This window comes from Sceloporus undulatus, chromosome 3 (assembly GCF_019175285.1).
Source record: "Sceloporus undulatus isolate JIND9_A2432 ecotype Alabama chromosome 3, SceUnd_v1.1, whole genome shotgun sequence".
Taxonomy (NCBI): domain Eukaryota; kingdom Metazoa; phylum Chordata; class Lepidosauria; order Squamata; family Phrynosomatidae; genus Sceloporus; species Sceloporus undulatus.
The window spans coordinates 88,687,748-88,709,040 of record NC_056524.1 but is presented as its reverse complement, the minus strand read 5'-3'; the positions used below and the strand labels follow the sequence as shown (position 1 = coordinate 88,709,040).

The following is a 21,293-nucleotide window of genomic DNA, read 5'->3' as shown; positions in this document are numbered from 1 at the left end:
AGAACCAATAGATAACGGTAGAGAGAATACAGAGGCTTTTACTTTTGTCTGGTAATGGATTTCCTTTCTAGTTTGGGAGTAACACAGCTTAATGTCCTCTCCAAATGAGGTTTAACACAGCCAATTATGGCTTGGTGCAATAATCCCAGCTTTTTGCATAACTGATGCTCATTTCAACTCAGTTTGCACGAGATCATTATTCAATGCCAAGTAAGTACAACCTTTGTGCAAGGAACAACTTCCAGTTCCAGGGTCTTTATCACGCAAGGCTAAAAAGCAGAATTTTCACAGAATCAAAGTGTCTTTGATCAGTACCTATTTCACCATATTATGACTGTCCTGCTGCTGCCTTGCATTCAATTTATTACTATAATACATCGTTTCATTGAGGGGCAAAATCTATCAATAGGCTCTCAGTCTCACTGCTATTTCATTACTACCTTCACGCAATAGGTCCCTTCCAATGCAGTTCCACTCCGCAGGCAGTCACATGGTATGAGTGGACATGATTCTGTTCCTCTTCCTCTCTTCCTTGCAGTGATTGTGGCTCAAAACTGGCTTCTAGGTGCACATTCATGCAGCACAACTTCCCAAAATGTACAACTTTCTGAAGCTGGCTGCTGTGTGCACATTCACACAGCAGCTGGCTTCATGAGCTGGTTGATGACTGTGATCGCTTGTGCAGGGCTGCTGTGTGAATCTTTGGCAGCTTTACGGACTCACTTTCTGTCCATGGAAGCCTATGTGTGGGTGGCATGTCATGCCAACACTATTATAAAGCAAAACAAAAAGGTGAAAATGACCAGAAGTCAACTTGTCCTTTTAAAAAATGGTGTATGTTTAATGTCAACCGGGCCAACCAGGCAGGCAATTCATTAAAACATGAATTGCCTCTCCTGGATGCTTTCAGAACAGGACACTTTAGTCTTGAGAGGTGCAAAAATGGTATTTGAGAGTATCTGAAGGGATGAAGAGTCATGAAAACACCCTCAAAGACACATTTAACTCCAGGGCTATACCTTGTCTGCCTCTGCCTTAGCTGGAAAAGCTTAAATGAATTGCATCAGGGTTGATCATGGTCCCTGTATAAAACATCTACAGTACATAACTGAATTGTATAATTCGTTTGAAATCTAGCAGTTCAAACTTTTTACTTTTATATCTTTGCATTGGTATGCTCCTTTGATGAAACTAAATCAAACCCATTCTGTTAAAAATAAAAGTGGGACAACTTTTGTTTTATGACAGAGATAAATATGTCTTCTCTTTATTTTTAGCAGGGCCAAAAAAGAAAAAAAAGAGCTTTCAAAGTTAAGATCTGGATCTTTTTAAAATGTCTGGTTGTGCCACTGAGATCTCTGGCGAATCTCAGGATTACTGATATGTACTATGAGGTGACTACCATACATTCAGAAAATATATTTTCCACACTCTAGCATGTATAATAATCACAACTAAGTAAACCATTAAAAGTGATCCAGTTCACTGAATCAAAGAAAAACCTAAAATTAGAAAATATATGCCTGAAGCTATTGGCTACACACATATACATAAAGACACACATACCCTTGATCTTTGTTGTTTGTGATTAAGCTAAAAACAGCCACCTCAAAGCCCTCCTCCTGTATTTTCTCAAGTACTTTGAAGACTTTAACCAATTGTATACATTTTTATAACTTCCTTCAAGGCATGATTATGAAAGGATGGCTGTGTATTTATTTCTTAGGACTGATAGTCTCTACATATTAGCAATGAATAAATTAAGTCAATGGGTTAGTGACAATTGCCTTGACAACACTGAAAACAACATCCAATTAAATAATGAAATGTGAGCAAATGAGATCTCTCATTATATGATGTTCATATAATCAAGCATTTTATCCTCTTACTTAGCTTCTTGAAAAGGTCTCCATTGATAGGATTGGATGTTCCAGCATCTCCATTCCAAAGAGGAAACAGCTGGTGTTGCCTTTTTTTCTTGAGCTGTCATCAAGGATAAAATAATAAATATGTAGGCTGGAATTCAGTACATCTATGTAAGTGGACATACATCAGTGGGGAACAGAACTGACCAAGTTTGCAACATCCACATTCAAGCAAGGGACTGCCATGACACACATAGAAGACCCAGTGAAGTGACCATTGCATTTTGAGACTGATGCACATCAGGAATGCCAAGTATGCAGTGGGACACCAGATGCATGCCACTGTGCATTGGTGGAGTGCTGTACATTGGGACAGTCTTGCTGGTCCCCTGATATTCATGTTTATGATTTACTACAAGGATTCTTTAGTGCCTCTGCAACATAGCTAAGCATGAGTAAAGTTGTGCAGTGCAGACCATGATATAGAACTGCTGCCATCACACCCACCCACCCATCCCCACACACATATATGGGTATATTATGCAAAATACTTAGCTTATGCAGTTGTAGAGAATCATACAACACACACACTTTTCTGGTCTAGGTACATTATCTCTTGCAGACATTATATTATATAGCCTAGGAATATATCTTCTGATAAATAATATTTTCCATACTTACAAGGCAATACTGTACTTTTAGTACATTATAGTGGTAAAGTATATCATCTTCTGCATTGTGTACAGTGAGGCATCATACATCTCACATTCCATCTGTTGAGGAATTTCCCTCAACAGGGTATTTACTATACATACATTTCAATACTTGATAACTTTCCAGCATTTCTAGTACACTGCATTACTTAGAATCATAGAGTTGGAAGATGCCTCAATGGCCATCAAGACCAACCCCCTGCCATTCAGGAATTCACATTCAAAGCATCCCCAACAGATGGCCATCCAGCCTCTGTTTAAAAACATCTGAAGAAGGCTGTTCCACTACATTCCGAGGCAGCATAGTCCACTGTCAAACAGCTCTTACTGTCAGGAAGTTCTTCTTAATGTTGAGATTAAACCTCGTTTCCTGTAGTTTAAATCTATTCTTCCTATTCTCTGGAGCTGCAGAAAACAAACTAGCTCCATTGTCAGTATATCCCTTCAAATATTTAAACAGAGCTATCATATCACCTCCTAACCTTCTCTTCTCCAGGCTAAACATACCCAGCTCCTGAAGTCGCTTCTCATAGGGCATAGTTTCCAGACTTTTCACCATTTGAAAGGCTATTCTAAGAAACTGAATTCAAACCTGCATATCTAATATTTCTCTGCCCCTTACACAAACAGGAACCTTTCAAACTCTTGGTTTCTAAAATGCAGATCACAAAATTTAACAGGAACACTATTATTGTTACTGGTAAATCATAATGGATTTCCCATGTCCGATTGCTGCTATAATTTGAGAACTTGCCATACTGGTGCTAAAGGTACTTTGTTCATAAGAAATTGGCATTTGTAGCCCATACAAGGACTTTCAATATTCAAGCAAAGAAGCATGACTAAAGGAAGTGTCTTGGAGTAGCAAACAAAGCATGTATACATAGATTCCTGCCTGAATTTGGAAAGGAGGAAGAGGAGGAGGACCAGAATAATTTTTTTAATAATTTGTTTTATTTATATACTGCTATTCCAAAGATCATAGCGGTGAACAGCAAGTAAGCTAATTAGCAAGTAAGCTAATTTGCCCCCAACAGTCTGGGTACTCATTTTAGCAACCTCGGAAGGATGCAAACCTGAGTCGAGCTTGGGCCCTTTTGCTGGTCTTGAACTCGCAACCTTGTGGTTTTGAGTGAATGGCTGCAGTACAGGCATTTTAACCACTGTGCCACCAGGGCTCCCTAGTAGCAGCAAACAACTTCCAGAAACCTTAGCCAGCATGGTTAATGCTGTGAGAGTAGCTAGATTCAATGTGCAAGGTGAGGGGGGGCAATCAAGGGCATCAGTGTGTGTGTGTGTGTGTGTGTGAGAGAGAGAGAGAGAGAGAGAGAGACTACTGGGTGACACCTCAGCAGAGAGGGTAAACACCCAGTGGGATGGTTGCTCCCATCTATCCTAAGACACCCCCCCGGCTGCCCCCCTTCACCAGTCAAGTCACCTCCAGCACCCACTGAGTGCAACCACTGCTGAGAGCGGGGTGCTGTTGCCACTTGATAGCAACTCCCATGTTTGGTAGTGCTGCTGGTCAAGCCAGAAAATAAATCACTTCCTTCTCTTGCTCACTCCACCAAACCTGGAAAAAGTGTTGGAAGATTTTTGCATTCTCTTTCTCCCTCCGATTTCCTGCAAGCAAACTCTCCCCCCACCTCATTCAAACTAACCATGTGATTTAGGTCATCCCCATTTGGGACTAATAAATATTCTCTCGCATGATTGTCATCTGAACTGTTGGTTTTCCATCTCTCTCAACTTTCCTTGGAAAGATGGTAAGATAGTTTTTACCTGAACTATTCACTAGTTCAGATTAAGATACAGCCTCTATATAAATATAGATTAAAAGCTATTAGTAAACTTTTGATTTTAACTACAATTTACTTGTGGTGTTGTTTTTTGGAGTCAGTCTCAGTTCTTAGGGAAGCATCTTTAGACAAAGGCACAAGGCGCTGTATGGCAGCAGGAGCAGCCCACCCTGACCAGCAGTCACTGGTGGGAAGGGGCCTCTTTTCTGTCTGATGGAGCTGCGGGCTGGACAGGAAAGTGGGTCTCCTCCATTTCCCACTTGTTCAGCAGCTCTGCCAGACACAGAAAAGGGCAAGGGGCAATGGTGGCAGCCATCCATCCCTAGGCTGCGGGTGGGAAGGGTCTGTCTTCTGGGTCTGGTGGAGCTGCTGAGCCACCTCTCAATCACCCAGTAGCTCTGGCCATCCCAGAAAAGACTGCAGGGTGGCAGCAGTCCACACCCACTAGCAGTTGGGGTGTTTGCCAGGCAGCCTAGTAGTTACAGCATCAGTTACCACACCAACTCTAGTGATGCCATCGAGAACAATCAAGAGGGTGCAGGGGGTGTGGACTGCACCATGTGACACCTTAAGGTGGGTGACCACTTCTCCTCAATATGCTTTTTTGCAGAAATGAGCTGTGGCACTCACTGGTGTTCCTTTAAAATGCTGAAGAAATGGTGTGAGTGGGGTGAAGATCAATGGGAGGAGAAAGGAGAGGCCCCAGGATTTTTTTAAAAAATAATTTTATAATTTCAATTTTTAAAAAATCTAAAAAATATATTTTAAATTTTTCTTTAAAAACATTACATGTTATGAAATTTTCACTTTAACCACATGAAACTGTGTATATATAAAAAATTAGACTGTGGATATGATATGGTAATCTAAAATTATAGTTTTAATTTTGCAAGTTCAGTGATATATGAGAATTATGACTTATGAGTAACATTAATACAAAAATATTACTAAGGATTCTGTACGGTTTGGTATGGGAGGTTCAAGGGGGTGGGTGACACCATGAGTTACCATGCCAGGTGACATCAACCCTAAAGAACAATATTCACTATTATTTGTCTTCTTCTCCTCTAAATAAGAAGCTCTAGAGACCACGAAACCCTCTAGATATTCTTGGACTCCAACTCCCACCATAGCCAGTAACCAGTGGGGTTGGAGTCCAACCACATCTAGAAGGCTGCAGGTTTTCCATCTGTTCTCCAAACTATATGCCTTGGTCCTATTTCATGTCCCCTAACTTCCTGTTCCTGCATTTGAAATCTATTCTGTTGTAGCAAGCATAAGTGTATTCTTCAAGAAGGGCAAGGTCTCTCAAGCTGATCCTCTGCTCTTGTGACATCTGTTGAATAAACCAATACCAGCTTGAATGGGAGAGGAGAACAGAGGGAGCAAAAGCACCAAGGCCTTCTCCCTATCTTGGTTTATTTATTTTATTTATTTAGAGTATTTATACCCTGCTCTTCAGCCACTAAGGCTGGCAGAGGGGCTTACAAAATGGTTAACTAGATGGTTCCCTGCCCTCAAGCTTACAATCTAAAAAGACATGACGCAAAAGAAGAAGGGAATGGTAGTGGGGAAGAGGATCAGATCCAGCAGTTCTTCTCTCTCTCTGAGGCTTGGACCATGGCAGATGGACTGGAGGGAGGGCTCTTCTTACTCTAGGCCAGGACTGATGGAGCTGGCAGGCATTTCTCTCCCTCTGAGGTCTGATGACAGATGAGAAAAAAAGAGATTATCAGACGGGGACAAAACATCCTTGTCCTGTCCTTTCCCCATTCTTATAGCATGATCACAAGAAGATTTTCATATGACATCACGCTTATTCCGTCATTATCCCATCCAGAAAGCACAATTGACCGTGATCCTGTGAAAGACTTCCAAATGTCGCACAGATCCCGTCACTGAAGTGGCATTGCCCAGCATTTTGCATTAATGGAAGTTTGCGCTGATGCAATGACATTTCAATAATGGGAAAATAGTACTGCAATCTGAAACCCTTTCATGGGATCGCTGTGAAAGATAGAATAAGTACGGGGGAGTGATTCCGTCCTTATCCCATCTGTGTGTGATAATCTCCTCAGTGATTTTCCCCTGCCATGTTTTCCAAAATAGAAGCAGTAAAACAGCTGCTTGCAAAATAAGGTCACAAAATATAATTACATGACTTTTTAGTTCTGTCTCTGGGAAACATCCAGATTTGTCCTTTGTTTCCAATCTCCTAGATATTGTCTGGTGCTGCATTTTTGTTTGTTAAATATCCACTGATTTTCCAGTGTAAAGCTGGAAACCCTTCTGCATTAGAGAGAGATATCTCAGCAGTGCCTCCTCTCAGTTTTGGGGCTATTTGAGCAAAATATTATCAGCAAACCCCTGAAATGTGAGAAATGTTATCATAGTCCTGTCTTCCTGCCATCCTGTTTCCCTCCTCCTTCCTACCATCACCATCGTTTGGGATTTAGCCTAGAATGAAAACACAGGAGGAGCGGTCTACAGGCAGATCATTGATCTGTCTAACCTAGTGTTGTTGATTCTTACTGGCTCTTCAGTATCTCAGGCAGGAATATTTTCCATCCCTGACTGAATACGTTGAGGACTGAACCTGGGATCTTTTGCAGGCAAAGCAGGTGTTCTGCCACTGAGCTTATGGCTGGGCAATAAAAATGTCTGCATAATCAACAATCCTGGAAAAGACAGAGGTCTTATGTTTATTGTGTTTTTATTTTATTTTTTAAATGTATTTATTCTCCCAGCATGGAACTACCTACAATGTTAAATGATAAAAGATTTTTTTTATAAAAACAATTAAACCACAGTGCTATTCAAAATATGTAATTAAAACAATTTAAAATACAGTTTAAAACAGACCTGACCCGAACATTTGATGCACCTCAGCACTGAATGGGGATGGCTTGGCACCAGGGGATGGAACGGGGCCATTTTGAGGATGATTTGCTGTGCGATAAAATCCGTTTTTTCTCAGTTGCACGCGGTCCTGAGCATCCCCTTCCTGTTTCCATAATGGGGGGGGGATGTGTGCAGTAAGCTTCTATGCTGCAACATCACACTGCTGGCTTATGTTCCTCTTCAGATCAACAATAATCCAAGGTCATTTTAACATGTAGTACTGCAGAGCTCATCCTATCTCCCAGCCTATACCTGCACATTTAGTTTTGGGGTTTTGCCTTTGTCTCCATTGAATTTCATTTTATTAATTTCAGCCCAGTTTTCTTGTTTATCAAGGTCATTTTGAATTCTGTTCCTATTTTCCAATGTTAGCTACCTGCTACCTGTTTTGTTTTATCTCTAAATCTGATAAGGATTCTCTCCACCCTGTCATCTAAATCATTGATAAAAAAAATATTGAAGAGTGTTGTCCCCTGGACAGAACGCTTTGGCACATCACTTGAGACCGCCTGCCAATTTGAAGCACTGCCAGGGATGAAAACTCTTTGAGCATGGTTTTCCAAGCAATTATGGACTCATCTGGTGGTGTTTCCATCTATTCCTTTTTTAGTCAGTTTGCTAATCAAAATATCATGGGGAACTTTATCAAATGCTTTGCTGAAAACCAGTTAAATGACATCCACAGCATTCTAAACTAGTAACCGTGTGTGTGTGTGTGTGTGTGTGTGTGTATGTGTAGTTTATCAGACAAGGGAAATTGGAAGTATAATCCAATTGGCAATCCGAATGCAATCATGGGGTTTCCCGTTATTGTGTGATAGACTATCACTGTAACAGAAATTTCAGGAAACTTAAAGTTCTAGGACTGACAGAGCAAAGAATTGACAAGAGGACCTAGTAAATTGAAAATCCATAAGTTTATTTTCAATTGTCGACAAAGGAAAACATTGAACTCAGTGGAATTCAAGTTCCAAAAAGCTGAGATCCCAAACCAGGCAAGATGGCCTCATTTTATAGTTAATTACACAAAGAAGCTGTCCTCCACATCTCATTGGCTAATTACAATTCAAACGTACAGAATTCTTACAATCACTACAGAAATATATGCATACATTAAAACTGCATCATCACTCCTCACCCCTCCTTCAGGAATTTAGTAGCTTTCCTTCTAACCTTCACAGTTGCATCTCCTTATCTAAATTGTGTGAATGTTATGTCTGTTAGCTAGTGCTTGCTGGAGCCAGCTGTTCTCCCAGGTCAAGATGCACTCATTATTCCTTTGCTCTAGTTTTTTTTTTCTAATTTCCAAGCCTCAAGTTTAAAACCTATTTCTCTTTAACCAAAGTGACTCCATCTTTTCTATATAGTTTTTTTAATAATAAGGAATTTCCACCACATCACACGCAATTTCAGGCAATGGGGTTTCACGTTATTGTGTGATAGACTACCATGCGCAATTTTGGGCAATGGCAAGCTATTTTCAGGCAATGGGAAGTCAGTTCAAATGCAGTTCAAATTCATGTAAATTCGCTGAGCTAGCAAATTCACGTGAATGCGTTCTGGCCCCACTTTCTTTTCATTTGAAATTAAGAGAAATTCCTCCCGTATGATAAACTCTTGTGTGTGTGTGCGTGTGTGTGTGTGTGTGTGTGGTTAGTTTGGCAGGATTTGTTCTTGACAAATCCATACTGGTTCCTACTAAACACTACATTGCCATCAAGATACTTGCAAACAGAATCTTGTATAATCCATCCTAATTATGGAGCATTACAGACCGCCACTTTGTGGTGGTCTGCCAGCACTGCTGTTTGCTCTGCGAGGGAGCCACAGCAGCCAAACCACGCGACTCCCTCACGGAGCAAAAAAGAAGCTCCAAAATGGAGCTTCTTCCTGCAGCGCGGTTATGACGCCGCGAGGCGCCAATGGTGCACTCGTGACGTCATAAGCGCCACGCGACATGCGGATGCACAGCGTCCACTACATCAATATGGCGGCGGCCGTGTGGAACAGCCGCCGCCATATTATACGTATTGACTACGTACTAGGGTTAGAGGGTGCGGAAGCACCGCCCCTTCCTAACCCTAATACGTAGTCAATACGTATTTTATGGCGGTTTGTAACCCGCCATTGTTCCTGATTTTGAGCTTACGCTGATTGGTCTATAGTTTCTTGCATCATCATCATCACCATCTTCCTCTCCTTCCTCTTCATCTTTTTCTTTTGTCAGTTTTGAAGAAAGGGACAGTATTTGCTCATCTCTATTCCTCTAGCACCTCACTTGTTCTACAGGACTTCCAAAAAATGATGGTAAGTGGTTCTGCTTACCACAAGTATGTCGGCAGTTTCCTTCAATACTCTGTGATACAGTTCACCTGGCTCTGCAGATCTGAACTCATTTAGGTTAGCTAGGTGATTCCTGGGGAACAGTGGCTTCGTGGTTAAGATGCCAATTCTGATTATCAGAAAGTCTGAAGGTTAGCAGTCTGAGACCCAAGTGTTAATTAGGTGATTACTAACTAAATCCTTATCAGTCTTGATTTGCCACCCAGATTCCTTGCAAAGGTTGTTGGGCTGGGGGAATCAAAGCAAAATAGGTATTGAGCAGTCCTGCCTTTTCATTGTGATTGGTTAGCATTTTACCATCCAGGGGTCCCACCATTTCCTTCATCGTTCTCATGCTTTAAACATGCCATATTTGAAATCCTTATTTTCATTGTTAGCTAGCCAATCTCAACTCATTTTGAGCTATAGCTTATTTATATTGTTCCTGCAAGCTTGAGCTACATATCTGTATGTTTTCTGGGTGAGCGACCCCTCCTTCCATTCTTTAGACAGGCTCTTTTTTCTTTTCACTTCCTCCTTAAAACATTGGGTTTTTTTCAGATGTTTCTCAGTTTTCTTCTTCAATTGAACTGTTTGTGAATGTGATTTTAGCAGTTCCTTCTTCATGAAATTCAACTCATGCTGGGTGTCTTTTTCCTTTAGCATCTCAAGCCATGAGATTCTCTCAGTCTTTCCTTGCACTTGATAAAATCAGCTTTCTTGAAATCCAAGGTTCATGTTTGACTATATTTTCTTTGGCCTGCCCTACAGTCATGAATTTCTAATGTTACATAAAATACCAGCTCCTTTGATTCCAGTGACCAACTCCCCCCTATTGCTTTGGATCAAGTCAGGACTGCTGATCCTCTTGTTCTTCCCTCCACCTTTTGAAAGGGGAAATTATCTGCAAGGCACATCAGGAATTTGTTGAAGAACCTATGAGAGTAGTTTTTACTCTTTAACTTCCTGTGGATTCAGAGTAGCAGCAATTGCTCTTTCCAAGCTAGAAGATACTTTGATAACATTGCACATGGTATATATTCCAGTAAAGAGCTCCGATAAGTTACATTTTGTACTACTAGTCCCAGAATTCTTTAGCCAGCACAGCAAGTGCTGGCTGTGACATTCTAGAAGCTGTAGTTCAAAAAATAAAATCCCCAAGCTCTGTTAAAATATTCCCCAAGAAAATGCTTCAGACAAACGTGTTTACCAAAAGAAGGCAAATGGTAAAAAAGGAAAAAGCCACTTATCAATTTATTGTCAGTGTTGTTTATAACTTTCAGTGATTTAATGCTTTGCAGAAGAAAGGGCAGGTGCTGCTGCTCCTTGTATTTTTGTGGAAAAGCTTCTGCAAGTGAATTTGTTGATATATGGCATGTAGCATTACCACCTTGACTTGAGCTGCTTTTGGCAGAAAGGCAGGGGTATAAATTAGAAGGAAGGAAGGAAGGAAGGAAGATTTAACACATGCACAAGCTCTTTTAGTACTGGAAGGGTAAGACCACAGAAAACATGACAAGATGGCTTATTCAGACAGAGGATAAGGGAAATGGCTTTGAATGTATTAATCACATTTTGATTTCATGATAGATTAGGTAAGAAGATAGATGGACAGACAAAAATGGCACATTGGTTGGTATTTGTCAGTATCACATCTTTTCTCCCTGTTTTCATGGTGGCATGTTTGGCACTTTGCATTTTATTCTGAAAAAACTCTACAAAAAAGTTCTGACAAATAACTGTAACCCATTGAAGATCATCCTGGGAAAATCATGGCTGAGATAATATTAGAGCTCTGGTGTCTCAGGCCATCCTCTGGCAGGATTTCTGGGATAACAGCCATCACACTAGGGGCAGGGGTGCATTGGCCTTTGCACCTTTCAATATTTCCATGACTTTTTGCACAGTGAGGGTGACTTTCTGAACAGCTTCTTCTGTCCAGGGAAAGCCGAGTTCCAAATTGCATATAGAGTCTCTACATATATAGCAAAAGAGGGACCAGAAAATTGCACTCTATATGTAGACAGGAGTGGAAACATACAAAGAGGCATCACACTCCCTTTTATTTTGTGTTTACTCCAATTTGAAACAGAGCTGTTGTGTCCCTTCCCTCTCCTGTAGTTGGGCCATCTTCTGTCTTGTATGGTCTTTTAAAACAATAGCTACTGAAATTCACATTCTCCAGTGTTCTGCTCCAGTGATATTTTAAAACAGAAGTACGTGCATATGCATAGGATCTCTTAGCAGTTACAGAAAAATTAGCCATTTACATGGGCCCTCAACATGTACATCTACTTGTAAAAATAAGAAGCACCATTTTGTTTCAGGATCAGATCCCCTTAATCCAGCATTCTTTACAAGAATCCTAACAACTGGCTGCCATCTTTGGTCTACCAGAAACAGGCCAATGGCCTATGGTTGGATGGTGCTTGGCATTTGTATCCCTACACCACTGGGGATGGCCACACTGTGTTACCCAAAAAGGCAAGAGGGAACTGAGGCATCCTCATCAATTGTATCAGTGACTCTGTTAAATATTGGGGAATTGGTTAGCTCAAAGAAGCTTGTGAGAGCCTGTGTAACTTGAGGATCATTTCCATCTATTTATCCCAGTACTAATTGGGTAAATAATTTTTTTTATCTAGAAATAGGCAAAAGTCAAATGAAATACACAATAGTAGTTCTAACAGAAACACCATTCAGAGCTACCTGAAATAGAGGTATGAAAAATGGATAGTGAAGTTTTAGGGGTGTAGGAGTAGTATTTACCTGACCTGGAGCGAAGACCACAGAAAGTGAGTTATGTGGTTCAGATGGAGTCTGAGGAAGACACAGTGTGTAGAAGAGTCTCGATGTGCACACTGTGCTCACTGAGGCTAGGTTTGGGACTAATATTTATATCTGCGATCCTAGCCTGAAGGGATGCTAGATGCTATTTTGTAATGTAACAAAGACCTGATGGTCTTCCCAGGGACTCAACAATGGGATACGTGAATGACTGATGGTTTTAACTTCAAAGTGACAAAAACACATTGAGAAGTTGAAGGCTTTCATGGCTGGCATCCATAGTTTTTTGTGGGTTTTTCGGGCTCTTTGGCCATGTTCTAGAAGAGTTTCTTCCTGACGTTTTGCCAGCATCTGTGGCTGGCATCGTCAAAGAGGCTGGCGAAACATCAGGAAGAAACTCTTCTAGAACATGGCCAAAGAGCCCGAAAAACCCACAAAAAAGTATAAAAACACATTGAACTTGGGACAACCCCAGGATAGATGGACAGGGAAGTTGGCTGGGGACACATCGTGAGGTAGAGAAGAAGCGTTGGCTTACTGCCTTCGTCCTTTGTTTCTAGCACAAGAGGATGTGCAGAAAGCCTGAGGGGTGGAGGAAGGAGGTATCAGCAAGCCCATTCAGCTTTTATCTTGGTATTATCTGGGTCTGTCACATGTCTTTGGGTCTGTGTATTCTTCCCATGGAAAATTCACTCTGTGTTCCAAAGATCATTGTGACTTCTTTAGAACAGGATTTCCTCCAGATATGAAAATATGAAACTATGGAAATATGGAGACCTAAATATAATGCAGGGTACATTGGGTATGTTAACAACTGTTTTGGGGGTGAATTGTAATTAGAGTCTAATACATCCGGAAGCTGGCAGGTTAAGGCTACCATGCTGGCCTCTATTTTGCTCTAACAAATGAAGCTATATTGAAAAGAGAAAGAAAATGTGCATTCAGATTTTTTTTTCTTCATGTGTGGTTGATGAACACATACTTCCATCTGAAAAATGTCCCTCATTATCTGGTGCTAAAACATTTCCAAAGTCTTTCAATAATTCATGTGGTTTAAAATGCAATTGGGTGAGCAGCCTACAGACTCTAAAAATGCTGGAGGAGCCATTCTGCAACATTGAGTAGAACAACTGGAAAATTAGTTAGAAAAAATATATTAAGTAGCTATTGTGGTTTCTGAAAGTGTTGAGAATTACCTAAACAGCCTCCTCTAAAACCAATTGTGTTGAGGGAGCACATCTGCTATCCCTGAAATATTTTGACATAGGAGATTATCATACATCATTTTTCACCAGATCCAGGCACGGGCTGGGAAAGGGCAGAGGAAAACGCCACTGATGCCACTGGGACAAAAAGCTTCCATCTTCAAAATATGTGGGCAAAGCACAGCTGGGGAATGGCTTGTAGTCTCCCAGTGGCATCAGCAGCGTTTTGCTGTGTGATAACACCCGTCCTCACCCATTCAAGCTCATGCCTGGATCAGGTGAAAAATGATGTACTGTAATCTCTGTAGTCTGTAAGAGGCTTGAACGATGGCCACTGAAAACAATTTATTATCTATATTAGTTCACCTGGGTGTGTTGCAAAACTATATGTTGCAAAACTATATTTTACATAATTATTGAGTGAACATACCGACAGTGTAAAGTCAGGGATTGTGTTGTTGTTAGTGTGCTATAAATAAGTGCAGCATGAGAAGAAAAATTAATAATGACTGCAGAAGTTGTTGATAGAGTGTAGAATTTAATCTCATGGAGGTATAATTTTATGGCCATTTACCTGGAAATAACTGCCCCTTGAATTTAGTAGAAAATTCTGAAAATGTGCAGGTAGGATTATACGTATCTTGTTATAACTGAGTAATGCTAGTAGATGAATTATATGAGGAGCTTTTTTACAGGACACATAGGCCTGTTATAAACGGGCACCCTAGGACGGACTCAGTCCGTGCTAGGGTTAGAAAGGGGTGTCTCTTCCAGACGCCCCTAACCCTACCACGGACTGAGTCTGTAACAAATGGCGGTGGCCGTTCCACACGTCTGCACGTCGTGCTCCGGAAATGATGCTGCGAGTGCGCGACTAGCGCCTTGCGGCATCTTTTCGGGGGGGCAAGAAGGAGCGCGATTTTTGCGCTCCTTCTTTGCTGCGTCTGGGAACCGCGCCGTTTGGCTGCTGCGGTTCCCGGATGCAGCAACCAGCGGCGGCAGCAGACCGCTGCTTCTCGGCGGTCTGTAACACGCCATAGTGTCTGATAAAGTTGAAATGCCCATCAAGGCACTGGTTTCAGACTATGTTAATCAAAAACATGGAGAATGTTATGACATACAACAGAAATGAACCCAAGGAAAGTCACATTTAAATATTAAGACAAAGGAGATTCTCACTGGAAAATATGCTTCTACAGGTTTTGAAACCTGATCTCAGCTCAATATGTCATACCCTAGAGATAGAAGAAGGAAAATATCCATCTTGAGACACACAACAACCATATATGAAGATCTGGAATAGTTGAGAAATTGGAGGCAGGGGTCTGCCACATCAAAATGGAATGCTTAAGTCACCATAGGGGCTGGAACAGAGTGAATGTTCTTCTCTTCTCTTTTATTTTTCTTCTTTAGACTTTCTCCAGATCTGCAGGTGATTCCTTAAGGACTCCCCCTTTTTCTAAATGATCATCCCACTGATCGCCTGGTCACTAAGTGATGGATGTTATTGCCACTGTTCCATTCAGCTTTTTCATCCTGGCCCAGTAACATTAGCAACACAACACTTTGATATTAAAAGTAGCTTTTCTCTCCAAGCAAACAGTTAGGATGAGAAAGGAGGTCTGTTTCAGATTGGGACCACAACTGAAAGCCAAGTTTTAAGTCCTCTATACTCTTTTCCTCTGAATTAGGTCCTCTATGACAGATATTTACTCTAAATAACAAACTGTGAATTGATAATAACTAAATTGCTAATTACATTGATGGTCGTATGTCAAAGTCTGGTCCACAGAGCACTATTGGGAAGACACTGAGCTAGCGACAAACACTTGCCAAGCAATCTTGTTTCTTCTCTTAGAACTGAAAGGTCAATATGAGAAATGCCTTCTGTAAGCAATGAAATACACAGTATCTATCTTGTTGACACCAGTGGGAGTTTTGCTCATAGTTGCTATGGATGCTAGATTTCGTACTGAGGATAACATGTTTTATTTATTATACAACACAGGGGATAATGCTTCCTTTTCTTTGCACATAAACCTATATGCACTGGCTTTGTTTGGGGTAAAAATATTTACACAGCTCTGGGAAACAGATTGGTTCAAAGAAATGGGCATGTTGGTGTATGGTGGAGGGAGTAATTCTAAAACAGTTATCTACCAGGCACCTGGTATCCATGTGTAATCCGCAGTGATTTTCTTCTATTAATGTTGAAGGTGGAAACAACCACAGGTTGGTTAAAATATGTATAGCAGCTTTGTGCATGCATTTATAACTCTGAAAGACATATATTTTCCTATGCAGTACTCCCTGCCCACAAAACAATTGTACATATGAAGCATCTGTTTCTAGTAACATATTGGCAGTGCAATCACATGCCCTTTTACTCATAAGTAAGACACACTGAGTTCAGTGCAGCTTTCTCCAAGGCAAGGCAGGGAATTATGCTTCCCTCCAGATGTTTAACTGTAAGTCCCAGAAGCCTTATCCAACACAGCCACTAGTAAAGGAATGATGGGCATTGCAATTCAAGAACTTCTGGAAAACAACTTAATTTTCACTCATTCTCCAAGGCATAGCTATAGGACTTTACGGCATTTCCAGATGGAGTGTTCTTCATGGTAGCAATTAGAATCAATACACATCTCTTTTTTCTTAAGGAGAAAGCACATGCTCTCAGCCTCAGGTGAAGGCAATGGCAAACCTTCTCTGAACCCATTTCTGTCCATAAGTCAGAAATGACTTGAAGTCACACAACAACAAGGTGAAGGATGGAAGAACCAGTGGAAAAAGAAAGGAGGATTACAAGTGTAGAATAATGCCATACAAACCCCTCCAAAATTCAGTGAATGGGCAAGGTGATAAAATAATCTGACATCATCCTAATTTGATGCTTTGAAAAGTATCCTATATTTGTTGTCTTTTTGTTGTTATTATTTAATAAGCCAAGTCTAAACAGGACCTTAGATGTTCATAGGTAATTGTTATGACTGAGTTTCCTGATTCTTCAAGGCAATATGATACAGTTAAAATTATCACAGAAACCATAACTGGCAAGAAGATTAAGGGAAGGGCTCCTTCATTATATTGTCCCCAGTGCCTTTATTCATATTAGTAGAGGATTTACTCAGTAAAAAGTGCTGATCTTTCTGACTTCTCTTCCAACAATAAGATGACTCTGAACACCTTCCATGTGTTTCATGCATTTCTAATAAGGTAGATGAGTGTATTGGACGGAGGGAATGAACAGAAAGCTACATCACAATTGTTATGAAAGTATTGTAAAATAAATTCAGAAGGAATGAAAAAAGGTGACAAGTAAAACTGCATTAAGTGAAACTGCATCTCACAGCATATTTTGCATTTAAAACTGGAGTAAACATTTTGTAAACAGTTTGTTTACTTATGAATCGGATACAGTGGAAGATATGGTCTATTCTGTCAAAATAAATCAACAATTCTCTCTGGGAATAGGGAATGCCTCTTGAAATTATATTAGGAATAAACCAGCCTTTATGAACCTATGTTATCCAGATGTTTGGGACTTCAGTTTCTACTATTCCATTGACCATGTCGAGCAGGACTGATTGAATTGCAGTCCAAAAACAGAAGGATACCAGGCTGGCTAAGGCTGACTTAAGTTGAAAACATTTAACTTAATTTTTCAAGACTGTTGAAAAGCACCTTATATTTTCAGTGTTTTCTTACAAACTGCAGACAAATTTGTGTCATTACTTTGCTGTTCCTCTCTGCCCTATTTTCTCTCTTCATCTTTCCCCCTCCGCACACAGTCTTTGACCTCCTTTTCCCATGCCATTAGCATATGGGCCAGTGAATCATTTAACCTTAGTCGCTATAGTGATCTGAGCAATTTTCTTAATGATGTCATTATGTTATGTCTGAAGAGATGACACAATGAAAACTCAAATGCATCCATATGGCCAACTAGATTTGATGGAAGTTCAGTCAAATGAAGCAGAGGATTGTGACAGTGAAGAAGCAGAATATCAACAGGGAGAGGAACAGAACAAAAGGGCACTTGACAATAACAAAACAATGTATAGATTTAATGAATAAGGCCTCAAGCCTTCTTTTTAACTGGAGCAAAGCCTAAATCTAGTGTCACTCCCCACCTGAATCAACAGAACTTACATAAGTATTGACTTGATTGAATAAATGGAACTTACATAAGGGTTGACTTGCCAAATTTCCATTGATTCATAGGCTCTGCTCCATTTGGGACTAATAGTTACATTTATGTCTGAAAATGCTATTTCAAAGCTAATAACAAAATTAGAAAAGATTCAGTGCCTAGTAAGCACAGAAGTCAAAGACATCTCTGTGGATATTTCCTGCCCTTTCCTCATGTACATCATCCTTTCTCATTAAAAGATTTTTAAAAAACAAACAAACCCTGCTTCCTTTATCTTGCAGGTCTCTTATGTAAAAGCTATTGACATCTGGATGGCCGTCTGTCTTCTTTTTGTTTTTGCTGCATTGCTTGAATATGCAGCAGTGAATTTTGTGTCAAGGCAACACAAGGAATTTCTGAGGCTTCGGAGAAGGCAGCGGAGGCAAAACAAGGTACCCTAACCTCAACATGTTCATTCGTCTTTTTCCAAATAATTGGTTGCACACTTCTGGTTTCTTCCTTTTGGTACATATGACATGAAACACATGTATCTTTATTTTGTCCAGTTTTTCATCAATTAAAAGAACTGAGGCCAGTCTATATGAACTCATACAAAATAAATGTTTGCTAGTCTTTAGGTAGAGATTTTGTTGTTGTTTTTTTTACATTGGCAAAACAGTCCAAGTATTCACTTCCATGGGCAGATGTTAAGATCTGAAGAAGCTTCTTGCAAATCCATTGCACTAATCAATTTTCAGGCTTCCTGTGAATATTCATTTCAGCTTTAATTTAAATATCTTCTAAGCACCAATCCTCCTCACTCCATTCGTTTTAGTACAATTGTCCTCATATAGTGATGGATAACCTTAGTTTCTGCTTTGCCAAAATATTATTATTATTGTTATTAACCTTTATTTATACAGCGCTGTAACTTTACACATCAACTACTTGTTACTTTGCAGCACCTAAGAGATTTTTCTTTTATTGGACTGAAACTATGAAACTCATTTGTCACTCATGATGATCTTATCAACAACTCAGCTACTCACTCAGTTGTTTTTCTATTGGCTTTGATATCATATTTACCATCTGCCTTCCTCCAAAAGAAACAACACACACACTAATGTACAGAAGCCATTTTAGCCTTATTATTTCAGCTATCCTTTACTTGAGTTCCCTTCTAAACTGCTTCACACAGTTCATCCTGATTTTCTCTAACCGTACCATTCTTTTTGTTTCTTTCTTTCTTTTACTTTGTTTGGTCCCATATTTCATTGCAACCATTCCATTCCTGTTGCTGCTATCTATTCTGACAAATCTGGAAACAGGCACAGGCTGTGACTGTTGGGAATGAAAGCGTCGAATCGGTACGGCGTGCGAATGGCTTACGGATAAAAGAGGCATCAGCATACGGGCCAGTGAATCAGATCTGCAATCCAAGTTTGAGGGTAAAATGAAAAGAGAGAGAATGAGAATGAGAATGTATGTGAGAGAAGTAGTATGGAAATGATGTCATAAATTGGCAACTGCCAGTGTTCATGACATTACATCTAGCTGAATTCTTCTATCAGGCAGGCTGCTGTTCTTTGCATGTGAATATATTTGTATGTGTGTCTATACTTTGTACCCTGTGTTTTGACTGCTGTCCCATTATTGCTTTCTTGGCAGTGCCTCCATGTCTTTATGCATTGCTTCATCATGTATATGGGTAAACATATTTTTGGTTTTTTCAGTGTACATCTATTGCTAAACTTTGATATGGCATCAAGCAAAACAATGACTCAAAGTCATAATATATGTGACACTGATTATGTGAATTCAGTTAGCCTGCTAGTTTTTCCAGTGTTTATAGAGACTGAAGCATTTTAATAATAATCATCGGCGGGTTACAGACTGCCCATTTGGGGCGGGCTGTACCTGCCCCTTTCCCTGGTGTATCGGGGCCTCAGTGGCCAGAACGGCAGCCGCTGAGGCCCCGATCAGCTGCTTTTCAGGCTGCGGGGAAGCCTGAAAAGGGGTGTCCCTGGGGTGTCCACTAAGCGCCCTGGCGCGGAGCGAGGATGTCACTTCCACACCGCCCCGTATAGAGGCGGCGCGGTCGTGACGTTCTCATGGCGGTGGCTGTGTGGAACGGCCGCCGCCATTTTGTGCGTGCAGAGCACGCACTAGGGTTGGGGTGTGTGGAAGCACCGCCCCTTTCTAACCCTAGTGCGCGCTCCGCACGCACAAAACGGCCCATTTGTAATGGGCCATCGTATGGTAAAAGAGAGCCTGACATCCCCCAAATGTGCATGTGTGTGTGCAGACACACAGATGCACACTGTAGTCCTAGTCTTTCTCATCTCCAATGGCAGGTAATTACAACAGAAAGTTTAGACATATTCACTGAATTCCAGTAGGTAGTATTCTGGGGGTAGTTTGGTCCTCACAAAGCAGGAGAAAAGGATTTTATCTGTCTTGGAAAAGCTCAATAGCATGTTTGTTGCCTTAGGAATCAACCAACAATGCATTTTTAGATCCCAACGGTAACAGGAATGGTCATAATCAAATATATGGCATCTGAGCCTAAGAAGAAACCTGTTGGATTAACTCAAAGTTCCATCACACCTCTAGAAATACCAAAAATATGGCTAGACGGCTGCCCTATTTTGTCACCCTCAGGAGCTCTAGTGAACTAAGTTGTGATGTCAAGGTACCATTTTGGATGACGAGAAGTAACATATTATCATGACCAGTCACATTTAAGGCCACATTGATAGGGTTTTTTTTATTGTTTCAAGGTGTTCACTAACACAGCAAGAAAAATACTTTGTGGTGTTTGAGTCTTTTTTTTTTTAACCAAAAAGTATGGCCAAAGAAATTTGGGACTATTGGGGGCTTTGGATGGGTTAATGAGGGTCCAAAGGGCCACATGTAGCCCGTGAGTCACACAGTTCTCACCTCGATATATAGGAAAGGAAGTGATAGATCAGACCAAGGGAAAAACACCAGATAACACTTAATAAATATAGTATCCCTATCTCTATTCATCCCCTTCCCATGGATATGTTCTTACTTGTGTAAGCATTGTTGCATATTCTCCTTTTAAGAGAAAGCTCACTGAGCATGTCTGTAGCTATGTTCTTCATTATTATATCTAAGACATGTGGCCTATCAAACTGTAGATTCATCAGCTGGCAGAGGTGGCAGATCCTTGTGTTAAACCATCTATTTTTGTTATTCTGGGGCTGAGAAAATGGCTGTGCCACACACCTGTAGGCTACAAGACATGCTTGGTGACCTTGCCTTGGTGGATGACCAATTGCACAGGTCTGATTTAAGTTGATGTAGGATGCAGGCCTGTCACTAAAAATCAATTGCACAGCTGAATCTCAGTGGGTCCTCCAAAGCCTTTCAAAGAGGTGTATAGTGAGAAAAATAAATTTGTCTGGACTCCAGGACGACTGGTTCAGTGTGCAAAGAAACTCACCTCATGGGTAAGCAGCACATACTGACTGTATGTGGAAGTTATCAATAATTCTTTACCAGGTTAAGAATATTGATATTAAAACAGTTATGGCTGTCAAGTC

The 21,293-nt window shown here is 40.6% G+C and overlaps 1 protein-coding gene across 5 annotated transcripts in view; it reads left to right on the top strand.

Annotated features, from left to right (window-relative positions):
• Positions 1-21,293, top strand: part of GLRA2 (glycine receptor alpha 2) — a 168,938-nt gene that overhangs the window by 120,476 nt on the left and 27,169 nt on the right. For 4 of the 5 annotated variants that reach the window (XM_042461130.1, XM_042461131.1, XM_042461132.1 and 1 more), the window contains 2 exons: positions 18,027-18,176; positions 19,053-19,172. In XM_042461130.1, the coding sequence (XP_042317064.1) occupies positions 18,027-18,176; positions 19,053-19,172 (270 nt within the window). The remainder of the gene's footprint in view (positions 1-18,026; positions 18,177-19,052; positions 19,173-21,293) is intronic. The other variant, XM_042461133.1, reaches the window with a different exon arrangement.